Source organism: Scomber scombrus, chromosome 18 (genome assembly GCF_963691925.1).
Source record: "Scomber scombrus chromosome 18, fScoSco1.1, whole genome shotgun sequence".
Lineage (NCBI taxonomy): Eukaryota > Metazoa > Chordata > Actinopteri > Scombriformes > Scombridae > Scomber > Scomber scombrus.
This window is the reverse complement of record NC_084987.1, coordinates 22,149,324-22,165,728: the sequence shown is the minus strand read 5'-3', so window position 1 is coordinate 22,165,728 and position 16,405 is coordinate 22,149,324. Positions and strand designations below refer to the sequence as shown.

The following is a 16,405-nucleotide window of genomic DNA, read 5'->3' as shown; positions in this document are numbered from 1 at the left end:
GGTCCATGTTGAACAGTCTCCCATTTATGATCAAAGCAGGCAGCGTTACTTTAGGCAACATGTTAAACATCAGCGTTACCTCGCAAACCTGTCAGGACACACTGTTCTTTGACTGCTTCAGTGGTGTGTGTCACAAGAGTGTTTTAAGGACTCATTAAACACCAAGGCTATGCTTCATTTGATCATATTTTAAACCCAATAACTATAATAATACAGATTTTGTCATCTGTCAGTGACAAAAACATAAAAAAAGATGACTTTGAAGGTAAAGAATACTATCTAACGCAGACCTGTCCTGATCAGTGAACACAGATGGATGTGTCTGAGATGTCTGAGCTCACTTTTCCTCCCTGCTGAGACAGAAAGTGTCTAGGTCACTACCACATGGATGGGGTTTATACAGGAGCAGGAATGCTGCTGGAATGAAGCCCGGGGGGGCGTGGCTTCCCGGTTGTCCCGGAAAGGAACTGGTACGTCATCATGCCCATATAAGGCCTCAGGACTTCCTTCACAGGATGGATCACAATAAACAACAAAAGCAGTTCAGCATTTTGTTTAAAGGCCTCATTCATATGTAATGAACTTAACATGAGGTTCAATATGAACGGAGCCACGTCCTGATGTTTTAATATAATCATTGTGACAGTCAATTAAACTGCTTCAAATCCAGAGTCGCGTTTATTTCACTATTACAACACATGAATGAATTAAGAGCACTAATCTAACCCTACAGAGTAATCTCACCTCCTCGCTTATCCAACAATCACATTATTCAACCTATAAAGGCGCAAACGGCAGCAGAAATAAAGTGGGCTCATCTATTTCTGACACCGGTCTCCGCTGCGATCCCTCCTCGCTGCTGTCTTGCCTACAGGCTTGTTTACAGTCGCCTCTTCCCGGCATTGGCGTCACTTGACGTGCGCTGAAGGGGCGTGGAGTACTGGCTGGCTGACCAATCACAGCGCCCCTCTACCCTGGCAGCAATCGTGAGTCTATCCCTATATAAGAAGGCACGTATTGGCCCGCCTGAACACACCTCAACAAGCACCCAAGACAACATCTTATAGGAATTGCGACATATAACTTTACCGTCACAGGATTGCGAAGAAAACAGCAATCGGACACTGGACAAGACTTTTACCTGCTGACACTGAGTTAAACACAGCTTTTGTTGGACATTGGACTTTCACTCTTGATTTTTTTTCGGAGTGATTTTTACAGTGTTTTGGTCTTGGGACACTGTTGAAAGAGACGGCGAGTGTCTGAATTGATGCATGCGCTGTGCTGACACTGACATTTGTTGATTATCCAGAGACTGTGTTTCTATAAGCAGCTGGTAAGCTTACTTTTTTCTACGACTTTATGTCTACAAAGATGGAACAGCCTTTTTATCATGACGACTCTTTTCTGTCGGCTTACAGCCACTCAGATGCAGCAATGCACGACTACAAACTGCTAAAGCAGAATATGAATTTGAACTTGACAGAGCCTTATCGTCACCCGAAATCCCATCTGAGAGCCGAGACAGACCTATACCAAGGGGGGCAGCAAGACGTTGGGTCCCTGAAGCTCGCATCACCTGAGCTTGAGAGGCTCATCATCCAAAACAGTAACGGTGTCATCACCACTCCCACCCCGGGACAGTACTTCTTCAACCGGGGCATCACTGATGAGCAGGAGGGGTTCGCTGAAGGGTTCGTGAAAGCCCTGGATGAGCTGCACAAGATGAACCAGATGCCCCCCCCTAACGTGTCCATCGGAGCCGGTGGAGTTACGACGTGTTCGCCGGCGGCCTCTAGCGTCTTCGGCTCCGCTTTGCAGCCCGAGCCTCCAATCTACACGACGCTGAACGCCTACTGCCCGAACACAAGTATCTCTTCCGCTTCCAGCTACCCGTCAGCCACTATCAGCTACCTGCCTCCACACCAGCAGAGCCACCCGCAGACCTCCGCGCACGGCACGCACCCGTTCCAGCACTCTCACCCCGGCTCCGGGCTCCATCCGCAGCGGCTCGTCGCTCTGAAAGAGGAACCTCAGACCGTGCCTGACCTCCTCAGCAGCGACTGCTCGCCTCCAATGTCCCCGATTAACTTGGAGAACCAGGAGAGGATCAAGGCGGAGCGCAAGAGGCTGAGAAACCGGCTAGCGGCGACCAAATGCCGAAAGCGCAAGCTGGAGCGCATCGCCCGGCTGGAGGACAAGGTGAAAGTCTTGAAGAACGACAACGCGGGGCTCTCCAACACAGCATCGGTGCTCCGGGACCAAGTGGCCCAGCTCAAACAGAAAGTCCTGACACATGTGAGCAGCGGCTGTCAGCTGATGCTTACAAGCAAGATGGAGTCCTTTTAAACAAGAGAGACTATTAACTGACTGAAAAGTAATAACACTGGAGCCATGTTCTGCATGCGCAGCACTGGGATGCCGGCTGATGCGTTGACAGCACTGACAGCAGCACAGAGCCGAGGGCTATGTGTAGACAACTCTTTAGGCTATTTAGGGTGAAAAGACTGATTGAAATGGTACTTCCGGATGCTGGACACCGCTCAAAGGACCATTCAACCCTATAAACCAGGGCAACATCCAGACTGAGCAGACACAGAAACACAGAGGGCACAAGCCCACAAGTCTGGTTTACTAATGGTAGAAAATGGGAATGATAATTGTATTTCTTTGTACTTTTGCAAACAATTATATTGTCATTTATTCATTGTGTAAATTATTTTGTTCGTCTGGTTGACCCAGACAAACTAATGATGTCCAATGTTTACAATGTCTTTTTTATTTGTGATGTGTATTTAAGTAAAGTGTCTTAAAAATGAAGTTGACATGGTGATCTCGAGTGTTTTGTTTACAATATATCATATATCTCATATTATTATCACATATCTCACAATCGAAAGCATAAAACACACATAAACAGTAGGAAAGAGTGGGGAGGAGCACACACAAGGTTTCTTTCCAACTTATTGTAATCATAACATTTAATATAAAGCCCAGTGAGGAGCCCTGCAAACACATCCTTGTTTCACTGTTTTTACGCACGGAGCGTGGCCTGTGTACGTATGCCTTTCCTAATTACGCACGGGGCTTGTCCATATATGGACATGTTAGTGACTACTTCGTCACAGGGGAGGATTTCTGGGAACCCCCGCCCAGGTAATGCAAACTGGTTTCATCTCAAGCCCTGCCTCTATTGAATCGATAAGGTCTACAAGATACAAGAGGGTGGTGGAATTTCCTCCTCTTATTGTGTAACTACAGACCGTCACGCACTAATGGAGCAAAGTGCAACCTTGTTATCAGGCAGATGGATAAAAGTTGGTCCAATTTGCTAAATGAAAACAGGAAGTAGATTAAAAAAGTCTCAGCTTTTTAAGAAACCGCGAATTGTAGTATGAGAGTCATTACAAATTAATCCACACTGCCCTCTTAAATCAACCTGTCGGTGCCGGTCACGCGTCAAAGTCGTGAAGGCATATTTGAGGTGTCAGTATAATTGAAAGACTGCACACGAGGGGAAGTGACAGTGGCTTCAGGAATGTCGGGGGCGTCCTCAAGATGCCACGCCGCTTGGCAGAGCAGTAGGCGAGAGTGGGCGTCCGCGGCGCGCAGGAGCATCTGTGTGGATTGATGGAGATTTGTGCGCTGCCAAGGACAACATTCTGGTGGGACTAGTCAGAGGCCAAAAATGCGCGGCAACTGGGGCTCAAAAGATTGATATTGGGGGGGAAAGTCCCGCATTAAGTAGACGTCAATGAGTCATTAAGCACCCACGCTATTAGCCAAGGGTCACTGAACGTTTTCATGGTGCCCAGAACAAACCAGACGCACAATACAATGACAGTGTTAACATGAGGGGTGGAGAGGTGGGGAGATAACTGCTCACCCTGCTGATTAAGGGGGTACATTTTGAGCTTTTCAGTGGACAAACTTTGAAACCACAAGAGTGTGCGTTTGTGACCGTTGGCCGAGAGAAGTTGTTCACAAGCTGGTCTCAGGAAAACCGGAGGGGGATTTCTGTCCTTTAAAGCAGTCTATGACGTACAAGTAAACAAGACAGCCGGTTTGGATTGAGAATCTCTCACTCGCTCTCTGTCTCTCAGTACGAAAAACCACTTCAAACGGGTCTAGGAGTGAACTGTGGTTAGGGTGCATTCTCACCTCAGGTTGTTTTGTAGTGGAGGGTTTTTTTTTTAACCTCTTTTCATCTGACACGTATTTAAATAGCCTCTTTCCATCAATAACAACTCCCCTATTTTTTGCCATGGTCGTGGAAACAGAACCTGGCACACCCACACAAGTTCTCCTTTTTTCAGAGACTTTGTTTTTTATTATTAAGAAACCAGTATTTTCAGGGGAAAACACGCTTTTGAGCTCAGTGTCTCTTTTTGCTTTATTCAGCAGTATCAAATCACCTAACCTAAATATTCTCACAGAAAGAGTACAGATGCTCAAACTGATTTTATTTCTATAATATAGTCATTAACACATGTAAGGTGCTAAGGGACCATGGGATATTCACAAAGCTCCTACTCAAAATGCATACTTTTAAATATCACTGCAGTGTCAAGTCTCCATTTACGCACGCGGCATGCCTACATATTATAATGCGCACACACACTCCAAAACAAGCCAAATGAAGCCATACTGGCTCGCCACACGCCTCGGCCCACAACCCACACCGAGTGTCTGTGGGAACATCTGTGATGTGAACGGTGACGTATGAAGAGCTCTGGGTGGGTTTGATTTTCCTCTTCACCTCGAGCCCCCTTCCACTCCCACAGATTCGCATGCAGACCTGGCTCTCTCACTCATTTCTCCCTCTCCCCAATCTTCTGTTATCTATCTAGAGAACCATGAATATTCCTCCCACTTTCTGTGGAATCATCTGAACATTTTACAGAAGTTGGATCACAAGTTGATTCTCTAGTTTTAGATAGTTAACAGTTTGGATGATGGTGTTTTTTCGCAATGGTGTTTTTTCCTCACTTTGAGGAAAGTTTGCTGCAGTCATAAATAACTGTTTTCACCGCAAACTACGTACCAGAGTAAAAAAATTAATTCTGCTAATACACATCAATGTGTTTTATCCCTGTTGTACACACGAAGAAAGCCTGTAAGTGAATGGCACTTAAGTCTATTTTACAGCTGTCCTTAGGATGTTTATTCCAATTTCTTATAAATTAAACGTGACAAAACTGCATGAATCAGCTGTCCCATGAATTTAACACAATTTCATAGTCATGCATTACTGTTCCCATCACAATACTTACCAGTTACAATGATGTGACAGGGCATCACAGAGGAGGCCTTTTGCTTGGTGAGATGGGACAGATAACATTGTGACTGAATATACAGAAAGTGTTTGCATTTAGATAGCATTTGTTGAAACATGGTCACATCATAATGTATATAAGTGTATTGATAACACGAAAGCAGCACAGTGGCCAGGTCTAGTCAGTCAGGGAGTCAGGGTGTAGTTTGTTGGCGCACGTCTCCATCTAGTGGTATTATATTGAAACTGCATCTAAAAATTTGACAATCATAGCTGTCCTACTTTCTTTGCTTTCTTCTTCCAAATAATAAAAACACACATTCACAAAAACAATAATTACCAGTTTTAAGAGATAAATCATCAGTTTTTAAAGGCAACATTTGGTTTTCTAGTTGAAAACTCACCTAGCAGCGATATAGAATGAATTCCTGAACTTATTCCCACCTGAGGTCAAACCTCTGACTTGACATTGGCCTGCCAGGACAATTCAAATAATTTATTTTTCAAATACAATCTTGCAATTGAATGAATCACTTAGTCTAAGTTTGACTTGGTCTGCAGCAGCAAAAACGGTGTTATTGTTACTGTAGTTAGATGGAGTTCGTGTTTCTCCTGTTGCTTGAATATTAAACATCAACTTCATCTTTAACATAGAATAACACAGTGCAGGATTTAGATTTGTGTTTACTGTGGAGAGATGGGCTAATGTACATAAGCAGCTGTTCATTATAATGTTTTTTTCATATTGTATTATATATATAGTATTGTGCCATGGGAGTCATTTCTCTTTGATATGAGGGTAAACCACAGAATGAAACCTGACACAGACAGACAGAGGCGTTATTAGTCACCTGTCAGATGTACTAGTGTGTTTGTGTGAGAGAGAAAGAGTAAGTGAAATGAAGAGAAAGGGAGTAAAGGGACAGAGTGTTTTTCGACTTCGAAGGTCAGATTCTGGCCTTGCTGAAAACAAATTAAAAAGATAATCTCATCTCATTTATGTTGCAGTTTGTTTTAGATGGTGGTCCTTGTAAAAAGTCCGGACACATGCTGAAACAAACTGATAAGATAACTTCGCCTGTGTTACAGTGTGTCCTATCAACGGTGTGCTCACATTCTTGCATTCATCAGTTTAAAAATGTGTGTGTGTGTGTGTGTGCGTGAGTGTGTTTGAGTGCAGAAAGACATTTGCGACCCTCTCTCTGTCCAGCTCTATCATTTGCTGTGATGATGACTTTCACAGAGGACAGAGGAAGCTAACATCATCAAGTAGCACCAGTTCACTACAAAAATAGCTGTGATGGATTCAAACACATACACACACACACACACACACACACACACACACACACACACACACACACACACACACACACACACACACACACACACACACACACACACACACTGCACACCTCATTGTCTGTGCTCTTACCAGAAAAATGTCAAGTGGCATTATTAATATGACGCACAACTTGTGTTGACCTGCAGAGGGCACACATTGTTCTAGTGAGTAACACACCTTATAGACAATGCATGTATAAAATCCATGCATTAGTTATTGTTAATGACATATACCACATTGTCAAGATGTAGTCTTGCTGTCAGTTCAGTTGCTGCGAAGCTGAATCACTGGAAACACCTAAACCATTCAAAACTTAAAAAGCATTTCATTGTAAACATAACCTGTATATTAAAATCAAACTTTGACAGTGTTAAAATGAATTGTCCTGATATTTATTTAAATATAAGACCATTTGAATTCCTCCCTTAAAGCAATGGTTAGGAGAGGGTGAGACTGAGTGACAGCTGTCTGGACGGGAGGGTAAACACACTTGTCATGATGTATCAGTGAATTGGGGGCTGACAGTGGTGAGAAGACACTGCATACACACTAGCTGCTCCCATAATCAGAGGTGTAGGCCATGTTCTGAGACACCAGCACAGCAGTCAAATGTTTCTCAGCATACTAATATGATATGCTCAGCCATAGATTGCGGCCATGGGTTACTGGCTTTGATTTAATTAGTTCTGAACAAAAAGGAGCCCACATGCTGTAGTGTAGAGTTGTGAAAATGGTGTGATCTCTTGAACATTTAATCATTAGACTAAAGCAACACTTTTCTCAAATCAAGGGAAGTATACATTTTGGAGATATAATTATTTTTTCCATCACTTTATATGTAACGTTTAAACAAAGTTACAAAATGCTTAATGGTTAAACAAAAAGAGTAAGCCTAAAACTGCTAAAATAATTAGAATGTAAGAAGATTTCAAAAGTTGTAACACAAAATTAAACATTAAAACAATGAGCAGCATACAAAAAATTAAACCAAAATAGATTAAAAAAGTAAAAGAGGACCTAAAATTGAGCTTTGGGGGTCACCACAGGCAAGGGAGCAATGTGTGGATTGGATTCTCCCAATTTCAAGTGAAACTTTTATAACAATGATAAGAATGAAACCAATGGAGAACCATATCTTAAATACCAACTCCCATTTTCCAAACATTCATTTACAACTGGTCGACAGTGTTTTATGTGCAAGAGTATTACGTTTCAGGGCAGCCGTCAGTGGTGTATCAAATAGAGAGAACAGGGAGGAAGGAATTATCTGCTGTGTCTATTTCAAGATCTTTGAGGTTTGTGATGCGTGTTGCAGAGAAACTCTGCAAGTAGCTCTGCTCAGTAAGGTTTTAGTATTTGAAGAAAGGAGTGTGCAGTAGCATTTCCAAACAAGGCTACTCTCTTTGTAAGAATCTACGTTCTTTGATAAAAGGAAAAAAATGCAGAAATCTCCTGTGTGCAGAAAAAGTTTGCATGAAAATAAAAATAAAATCTTTCCAGTGTTTTACACCCTGCTTTATGTCTACCTAAAAAAACATAAGGGTAATTCTAGTATAGTGAATGATCTTTCTTTGTTTTTTGCATGAAAAACTGCTTGATGACAGTCAGAAGAACTAAGACAAGCTCAGGATGACATTTAGAAATATTTTCTTTATTGAGAACGTAAAGAAAAGCACACAAACACCAATTTCAGCAAGCCTACCATAAATCAGATGAGTCAGTTTCCCTTTTTATAAAACATTTACATCTAACAGTGCCTCTCTCTAGAAATACATGATGTAATTATAAAAGAAAAAACCCACAGTACATTGATGATCAAACTACCAGAACAACCTCATCTGGTATGAATGTTACCTCGGCTGATTTACTCTGGATGGTAGGCAGATTTAGTTTCTGAATATTAAACCTTCCCTCAGGTATTAGGCATACTTCTTCAGTCTTATTATCATACCAGATTCTTTAGTAGTCTCTGTTAGAAAGCCTAAGTTACATTCATTATTTATCATTACTTCGAGTGACCTTCTTCACTATCATACACCTCATGACAAGCAGACTGCACGGTACAGCATCACAACAGCAAGTTCTGCATGTAACAATAATGGACTAATGCACAGATTAAAGTCACCTAGATGATTGAAAAGAGAAGCAGGGTAGTGAAGTACTGGTACAGGTACATCATGTATACAACACTGACGTGAATAGTCCTCTGGTTAATGATGACACATTTGGTTCATGCACATGCTCAAACAGGACTAAACATGTTTCATGTGCAAGACTTCACACTCCTGAAAATGTGAAGTGATGTGTTTTACTGAACCAAACAAAGCCAATAAATCTTCACCTTGTTATCTGGCAGTAAAACATTAGTCCAACCATAATAGGGTATTAGCAATATATTAGGAGAGTTTTATTGAAGTCAGTGCCTTTGCAGAATTCAGGGTTTTCTCTTTAAATGCTTGTTCAGCTGTGGCGTCTTAAATAGTAATTACTTTTAAAAATCCTGGCTGTTCAAACAAATACCTGACCAGGTGACACCTTAAACCAGATACATTTAAAACCATAGAGATTACATGTGAAATGTGATGATACTGATAATGAAAGCTTAGGTTTGTGTGGTAAGGTTAGTTAGAGGAGCAAGGTTACAACTCCATTTCAAAAGATAGATTTAGGATCTAGACAATTATCTCTAAATATATTTCAATCTATCATTCCTCTCTACAAGCCGCTCCCGCTCCCTTCCCCGTCGTCCACTATGACTGAGCGCTTACGCAGCACAGAGTTCCCCTTTCTGCCGCTCCTGGCCTGCAGGGGCAGCTTGGTCTGGCAAGGGGCGCGGTACTGAGGGAGGCCAGTCTTGGTGGTGTCCAGTTCCTCTGGGTCGTCCTGCTGGGCCCTGAGGGCAGCGATCACATCCTTGTCTGAGGGACTGAGTGTCAGGCAGCCGCAGGGGTGACCGCCGTCACCAGTCTCTCCGGGCTCTCCCATCTCCTCTGGCTCATCCTCCACTGTCATGAAGGCGTCACCCCACAGGCTCTCGCAAAGATCCCGGCCATGCTGGTACATCTACATACCACACAAACACACACACACACACACACATACACACACACACACACACACACACACACACACACACACACACACACACACACACACACACACACACACACACACACACACACACACACACAATATGTTTAGGAAGTGCAGTGAAGACATATTTACTGTTTAAAACAACTCTGTTGATAAGATGATGGCTCCATTACAGGTAATGACCTGTGGTGAAAAAACTACTCACATTCTTAACATAAGTAGTCATGAGGGAAGCAGAGTGTGCATTAAGTCAAAATGAAAAATCTAAAGTAAAAGTACTCATTATGCAAATGATGATTCTTGTCAGAATGTTAAATTATGGAGCCCCCAAGGTTGAAAGATTACAGTTTTTTATCTTATGTGAACAAGATAGTCATTTGTGTGCACAAGTTAATGATCTCATGCAACAAGATTAAAAAGTACTCTTTTTCAGGGCTTCAGGGCTCTGCTGTTAGTTTTGTTGCGAGACAGTTACAACTTTATCATTCCTATTAGAACATGATGACGCATATCTTTGCATGGTTTCAACAACTTTAACACCACAAAACTGCAAACACGCAGAACTTTTGGTCTATAATAGTGCTACATATATTATAACTTAATCTAATGTTCTGAATGTAAAATAATAAGTAGTAACTACAGCTGTTAAATCAATCTAGTGATGAAAAAGAGTGTAATTGTTTCCCCTGAAGAGACTGAAAATTGTACTTAAGTTCATTTCTTGACTAAATGTACTTAGTTCCTTTCCACCACTACTAACTATTAGAGTTAGGAGAGCTTTCAAGTAACAGGTACATTGCCTCACTGACACTGCATTTTCGAGTACATGCAACATTCACAAAGTATAGCCTTTCTTTGCTTGTAAACATCCATCGGAATAATTGATGTTGCCCTTTCAGGGCTGCACCAGCCTTGAAAGCAAGCACCCTCCTGCCAGGTGTTAGAGGTGGCTGCAGGCACCTGGCAGCTGCTCTTATGGCTTTTGTGTGCATCGCTCGTTGGCCTCACCTCATCTCCCAGCAGCCTTCAGAGCAAATTAGAAGATGTGACCTTGAAAAGCTCACGCCGGTATCTGAAAGACTTCATCTCTGTGCCGTCTTTACGGTACAGTCATGATTCTCGCAGAGCAGACCGACAGATCTAAACTAATCAGTAAGGTCACATCCAGCACCTTTTGTGTCTCTATCTGACAGAAAAGCTATTACAGCGCTCCGTCTTTACAAAGTTACACTTTGAGCAAAAACTCCAATTACTGCTGACATTAGCCATTAGACATTTACGGTTTCTGGAGCATGGGAAATTATATTCCTCACTAATAAGACACAAATGCGGATTACAAGGGGATATTGCATAACAGTGCAAAAAAAAAAACAAATCATAATTTAACATTTAAGCTGTTTAAAACCTTCATGGCGTACTGTAAATGGCCTATAAACGTATAAATAGTTGGGAAAGTTAATTAGTGAAGTTCTAGTGACACACACGCTGTGTTTAAGCTTCTATTCTCTGACTGCTTCATAACCAGTCATTAAGATTGTGCTGCCAAGTTACCGTCTGTGTCTCCTACCGTACCTCGTTTCATCCCCTACCTACTTTTTACATATCTCACCATTGCATTTCTTTCTTCTCTTGCTTATTGCTTCTCTTGCTGTTTTTGCATCACTCCTATTCTCCGTGTGTTTCTTTGTAGCGCACCCCCACCCCAACGTCTGCTTCCTTTCATCCTCCTGTCTGTTGGGGGATTAAGACTGAGTCACACAGGGTGCTCAGAGAAGAAAAAGCTGTAATATATTTACCGTGTTCGAAGGACAAAGAGGATGACGGCTATTTCTCTCCACTACACATACTCTCGGTCTGACACTTGGGTCTTATCGAAGCGACCCTGTAATACACATGGAGGCGAGCGCGCGCACACACACATTTCTGTCCCATCCCCAGGCAGACATGGTTTGCTGCCAAAGCTAATTCAGTACAAGCGCGAGTAGCTTTAGACGACATGGTGTGATCGAATAAGTGAGATACAGAGATTTCCTGAGGCTCTATCCTATCCCTCCGATCCTTATCTTATTCAATTCTGCCCTTCTCTGTCCTAAATCTATGACATTACACCTTGTTTGAAAAAAAGAAACATAAAAGAAAATCAGTAAACTGAGTGGCAGCAACAAGAGGTGTACTCTTTATATATGCAATAATTCTCTTGATCATTGGTGAAGATCAGATTTAGGAAAAGCTTCATTTCATTCTTTATGTGACCAAATAAAAATGATACTGATTTGAAGGTATATATCAGACCATTCATTCGCTATATATCTGATCAGCAGATGCTGCTCTAGATGTGTTTCGTGCCAATGTCCGGCACACACACGATCACTCTTTGAGGATGTAACCTCATTCCCACAAAATGAGGAGCAGAAAGAGTGGCTAATGCTGAGCTAAATCCGACCTTGGCTGGCAAATAATGTTACCAATGAGTACAAAGAGAGAAAGAGAGTGAGAGAGAGTGTGCCAGAGGGATTTTTGCATGCAATGGACGTGTGTGTGTGTGTGTGTAACTGTGTGTGTGTGTGTGTATGCCTTTATGTAAATGTATTAGCTTGTTTCTATGCAAATTGACACCTACTGCAGTCAGCATTTACTAATCCTGTCTATATCTGTGTATACACACACACACACACACACACACACAAACACACACACACACACCTACATTGTGCTTCTGACAGATGAACTTTTCAGGAGCTGGGAGAAACACTGGCTTGTGACCACAAAGGGGTTTAAAAAGGTTTCATGAGCATGTGGTGTCTTATAGTGGAACTGCGTGATATTTTATTAGAAAGGGAAGCTTGAAAATATCTTTTTTTTTCATGAGATGACAGGGATAGATGTATCTCTACATGTCTGCAACTTCGCTAACCCCATGCAGCACATGGATTAAAGTGCTACAAGCTCAAATCTGCCATCTCTGCTGGCTGTAAAGAAAACAAAATGAATCTTTAGTGCTGTGACCTCCAAAAATGTTGAGAGAGGCAAGTATTTGTTTGCGGTCTCTCTGAGAGCGATTTGTTAATGAATGTGCTGAATGCCATGACTCATTTCATTGTGTTCCTGTTTAAAACACTCAATTTTGATAGCTACTTAAATTTATTGGGAGCCTATTTTGTGCCATTAGTGATGCCCTACATGAAAATGGGCCAATACAAGCACAAAAAGCACAAAAACAAACCGGCGCACACACATACACACATTTATGGAACACTCAGATATTCTCTCTTTGCATTTTCTAGCTTATACAAATCTGTTATTTCTAGCAATCATCTAATTGCCACCAGAGAGCCTTAATAAGTCCAGTGTCTGTGGGCGGGTGTTCATTTGTCGGAGTGTCCCTCTCTCTCCCTATGTGTGAGCGTGAGAGAGAGAGAGAGAGAGAGAGAGAGATACAAAGAAGGAGATAAAGGGGAAGAGAAAAATGGAGAAAGAAATGGACACACACTCGCATGGATAGATAGATAGATGTAGATATTTAAAAATGCCCAGATTTCTCTCTGTCAAGATAGATAGATAGATAGATAGATAGATAGATAGATAGATAGATAGATAGATAGATAGATAGATAGATAGATATATAGATAGTTAGATAGATAAATAGTGTCCTGGCATTTGGTGTGTGACACTTGGTTTGCTGTCGACCCCAGCTGCACACCAGCCCCTCGGTCACTTTGCCTCTTTTTAAATCACCCAGCTGGTCTCTGCCCACTGAAGCAGCACCGAACCTTTTCATGCTCCAGCCACTGCGCTATTAACCCCTCGCTTACTGCTCTCAACCACCAACACGCTGACTCTACTGTGACACAGTGCCTGACCTTCCACCTGCGACTCCACACTCACTTGACAAGCTTTAAGGTCGGTCAATGGGAATCAAACCTCTGACACCTCGTCCTATGCTGACTTCTTTTGGCAGGACAATCTTGGATAAGTCGTGACTCTACTCTGCTGACATCAGTCTTTGCAAATACTAAAACACTTGGTTACAGTTTAATGCAAAAAAATGTCAGATTTCTACTGAAAAATACACAGGTGCCAAGTTATTACATAACAATCAATCAATCATGTGCCAGATCACAGCCTACCTGCTGATACTGAACACAGGTACCAGTGCAGTTCTGTCCCCTGGGGTCTCTGGCCCAGTTACGAGCGCACGTCAAGTCCATCCTGCATGCATCAAACCTGAAGAAAGATATGTAAATTCTCTAAATAAAACATCTGAAATGGCAAAACATTAAACTGTAATTATGTCATTTGAATATTTTCAGGACTGGTTCATACTGGGTCAAAGAGAACTGAGGTGTCACTTTTTCAACTGTGGTACACTTAGTCTTTTAAATAATTGTTAGACATTTATGTCTTTACAGTTAATATGAAGCTAGTTGGTCAGCATAGCTTAGCATGAAGACTGGTTGGGCAAAGAGGGAAACAGGCAGCCTGACTCAGTCCAAAGGTAACAAAATCCACCTACCAGCACCTCTAATGAGCTCACTAATGAACGCTATTTATCCTATTTGTTTAATCCGTACTAAAGCCAAAGAGTAAAAAACAACACGTTATGGCTTCATTGGGGATATGTGGCAGACTGTTCCTTGGCAAAGTCAAAGTGACTCCCCATAAAACCACAACTATACTCTGTTTTTTGTATGGATTAAATAAAGAAGATTTTGTTTGCACAAAGCTGTTTCCTTCTTTATGCTAAGCTAAAATAACCGGCTACTGGCTCCAGCTATGTATTTAAAAGAGATATGAGAGCGGTATCAATCTTCTTATGTAACTCTTGACAAGAAAGCGCATAAGCAAATTTGTAATTAATTACTTGTCACTGCAATCCCTGCTAGGACAAAGCTGTTGCCTTCGGAACATGAAGATGCCTATATTTGTTTTTACAACAGTAGTACCTCTGTTTCTATCAGTCTTTCTACTACATTTTCCAGTTTTGTCACATCTTTTTAACAAAGCAGTCATGGCATGAAGCTGTTTGTCATTTTGCTGGGATCTCCTGGGTGTCTACATGTATAATTGGTCTTACCTGTGTCATACAGGTCTATGCTTTTTATGGGGCTCTCTATCTTAGTATGAGTAGACATGCCGTTGTTACACTGGCTGGTAATTTCTCACTTGACAGCCTTATAGGTGAAGTGGGACAGATACTGATTTTGATTTAGGTTTGCTTGGTAATGTGTTTGGCAGCCTCACCAATCACGGCAGAAGCTGTGGCAGAGCGGCACAGCCTGGATGTATGAGCGGCGATGAGGATGAGGCCAACGTGCGGCATCAGGGGAGCAGCGGTAAAAACATGACACACGTTTCAGGAAGCCTTCACACCTGAGGAGTCAGAGGGGAGCATTTAGCACAAACATGATGTATAGTGACGCCTGTATTTAAACCTGAATTTGCCCTGGGAAGGTGAAATGGTCTCAAGGGAGATCAAAATGAAGAAATGTGATAATCCAGTAGTTGATATAGGTATTGTTATGAATTATGACGTTTAATCCCTTTAGAGAGTCTGTTCCACTTTTGTTTATATTACTTTCAAGCTGGTTTCCCTTATTACATTTGCTGTTGCCTTTGGTAAAGTAGTAGCCTTCTTGTCTTGTCTTTACACACTTTCCCCTAATTCACCACCCACAACGCATTGTGCCACTTGACAAGGATTAATGTAATAAAGACTGTCTTGGTTGAGTAAAGATAAGTATCTTCACTGGACCTACTGTCTGTGGTATTGTTCACTCCATATATCTACATAAGATATCAAGGTTATTTTCTGTTTCGGCTTTGAATATTTAATTCAATACAACATTCATTGAAGCCTTGGAATAAACAAGTAAAGAATAGCCTGAGTAAATACAATTTTCACACTGACAAAACCTGCAGTGCAAAAAAATGTGGCCACTTGGGGGCAGCAGAAACAGGATGTAAACAACATAATCCCCTTATATTGGTGCGACAAACTTGTTAGCAAATAGTTATTACTCTAGTTATACACACCCAGCAGACACGAAGCGACATTATCATTCATTTGGACTGGACTTGCACTGGACAACAAAGACCTCTACTGGGGGAGACTTACATAGGGCTGAGAGGCCCACACTTGTCCCAGGGTTCATTCTTGTTGATAGCAGAGGCAACATGGGAGATGTCCTCGATGTCATCTTCTGTGCAGCAGCTATCTGTCAACAGCAAGGATGTCAAAACATGTCAGCCAGGAGCTCAGATGTAGATTGATGCTGTCATTACAACATTACAAATACTGAGTTTCTACCCAGGTAAGCACACAGTTACTTACTGTCGGCGTACAGCGAGCACTCCCGCAGGTGTGGCTCTGGGCTGGGCGTGGCCTTGTGCTTGCCGTCCTGAAGACACACCCCTCCTGAACGGGCTTCACTAATCAGCGCAGCCGCAAAACATGCGCAAACCAATAGCAGAGAGCGAGAGGTGACACCCATCTCTACAGCCACAAACAAGCCTGTGGAAAAGAGTTCAGCACATTGGACAGCGGCACATACTAATTGAGGTAGAAATTCGTACTGTTTTTGCAGCAGTGCAAGAAACAAGGTAACAGATACAAGCTAAGATCAATAAACAAAATACAATTAAAAGTAAAGTTTATGGAAATTGACCTATATACATTGCAAACATACACATTA

The 16,405-nt window shown here is 42.0% G+C and overlaps 2 protein-coding genes across 2 annotated transcripts; one reads left to right on the top strand and one right to left on the bottom strand.

Annotated features, from left to right (window-relative positions):
- Positions 1-1,042: 1,042 nt before the first annotated feature.
- Positions 1,043-2,820, top strand: junbb (JunB proto-oncogene, AP-1 transcription factor subunit b). Its single transcript, XM_062439448.1, has one exon. The coding sequence runs from the start codon at positions 1,363-1,365 to the stop codon at positions 2,347-2,349; it is 987 nt and encodes a 328-aa protein (XP_062295432.1). The 5' UTR covers positions 1,043-1,362; the 3' UTR covers positions 2,350-2,820.
- A 6,515-nt stretch (positions 2,821-9,335) lies between these two features.
- On the bottom strand, positions 9,336-16,204 carry rtbdn (retbindin). Its single transcript, XM_062439538.1, has 5 exons — positions 16,045-16,204; positions 15,829-15,928; positions 14,955-15,083; positions 13,841-13,937; positions 9,336-9,683 (listed from the first exon to the last, which is right to left on the bottom strand). The coding sequence occupies exons 1-5, from the start codon at positions 16,202-16,204 to the stop codon at positions 9,336-9,338; spliced, it is 834 nt and encodes a 277-aa protein (XP_062295522.1).
- Positions 16,205-16,405: the final 201 nt, after the last annotated feature.

What these genes read in the sequence shown, in the direction of transcription:
- junbb (XM_062439448.1), top strand. Translation starts at nt 1,363, where the DNA reads ATGTCTACAAAGATGGAACAGCCTTTTTATCATGACGACTCTTTTCTG.
- rtbdn (XM_062439538.1), bottom strand. Translation starts at nt 16,204, where the DNA reads ATGGGTGTCACCTCTCGCTCTCTGCTATTGGTTTGCGCATGTTTTGCG. An exon ending in GTGCTCGCTGTACGCCGACA is followed by an intron (nt 15,929 to 16,044) that starts GTAAGTAACTGT and finishes TGCTGTTGACAG; the next exon opens with ATAGCTGCTGCACAGAAGAT. An exon ending in CACAGCTTCTGCCGTGATTG is followed by an intron (nt 13,938 to 14,954) that starts GTGAGGCTGCCA and finishes ATCTTTCTTCAG; the next exon opens with GTTTGATGCATGCAGGATGG.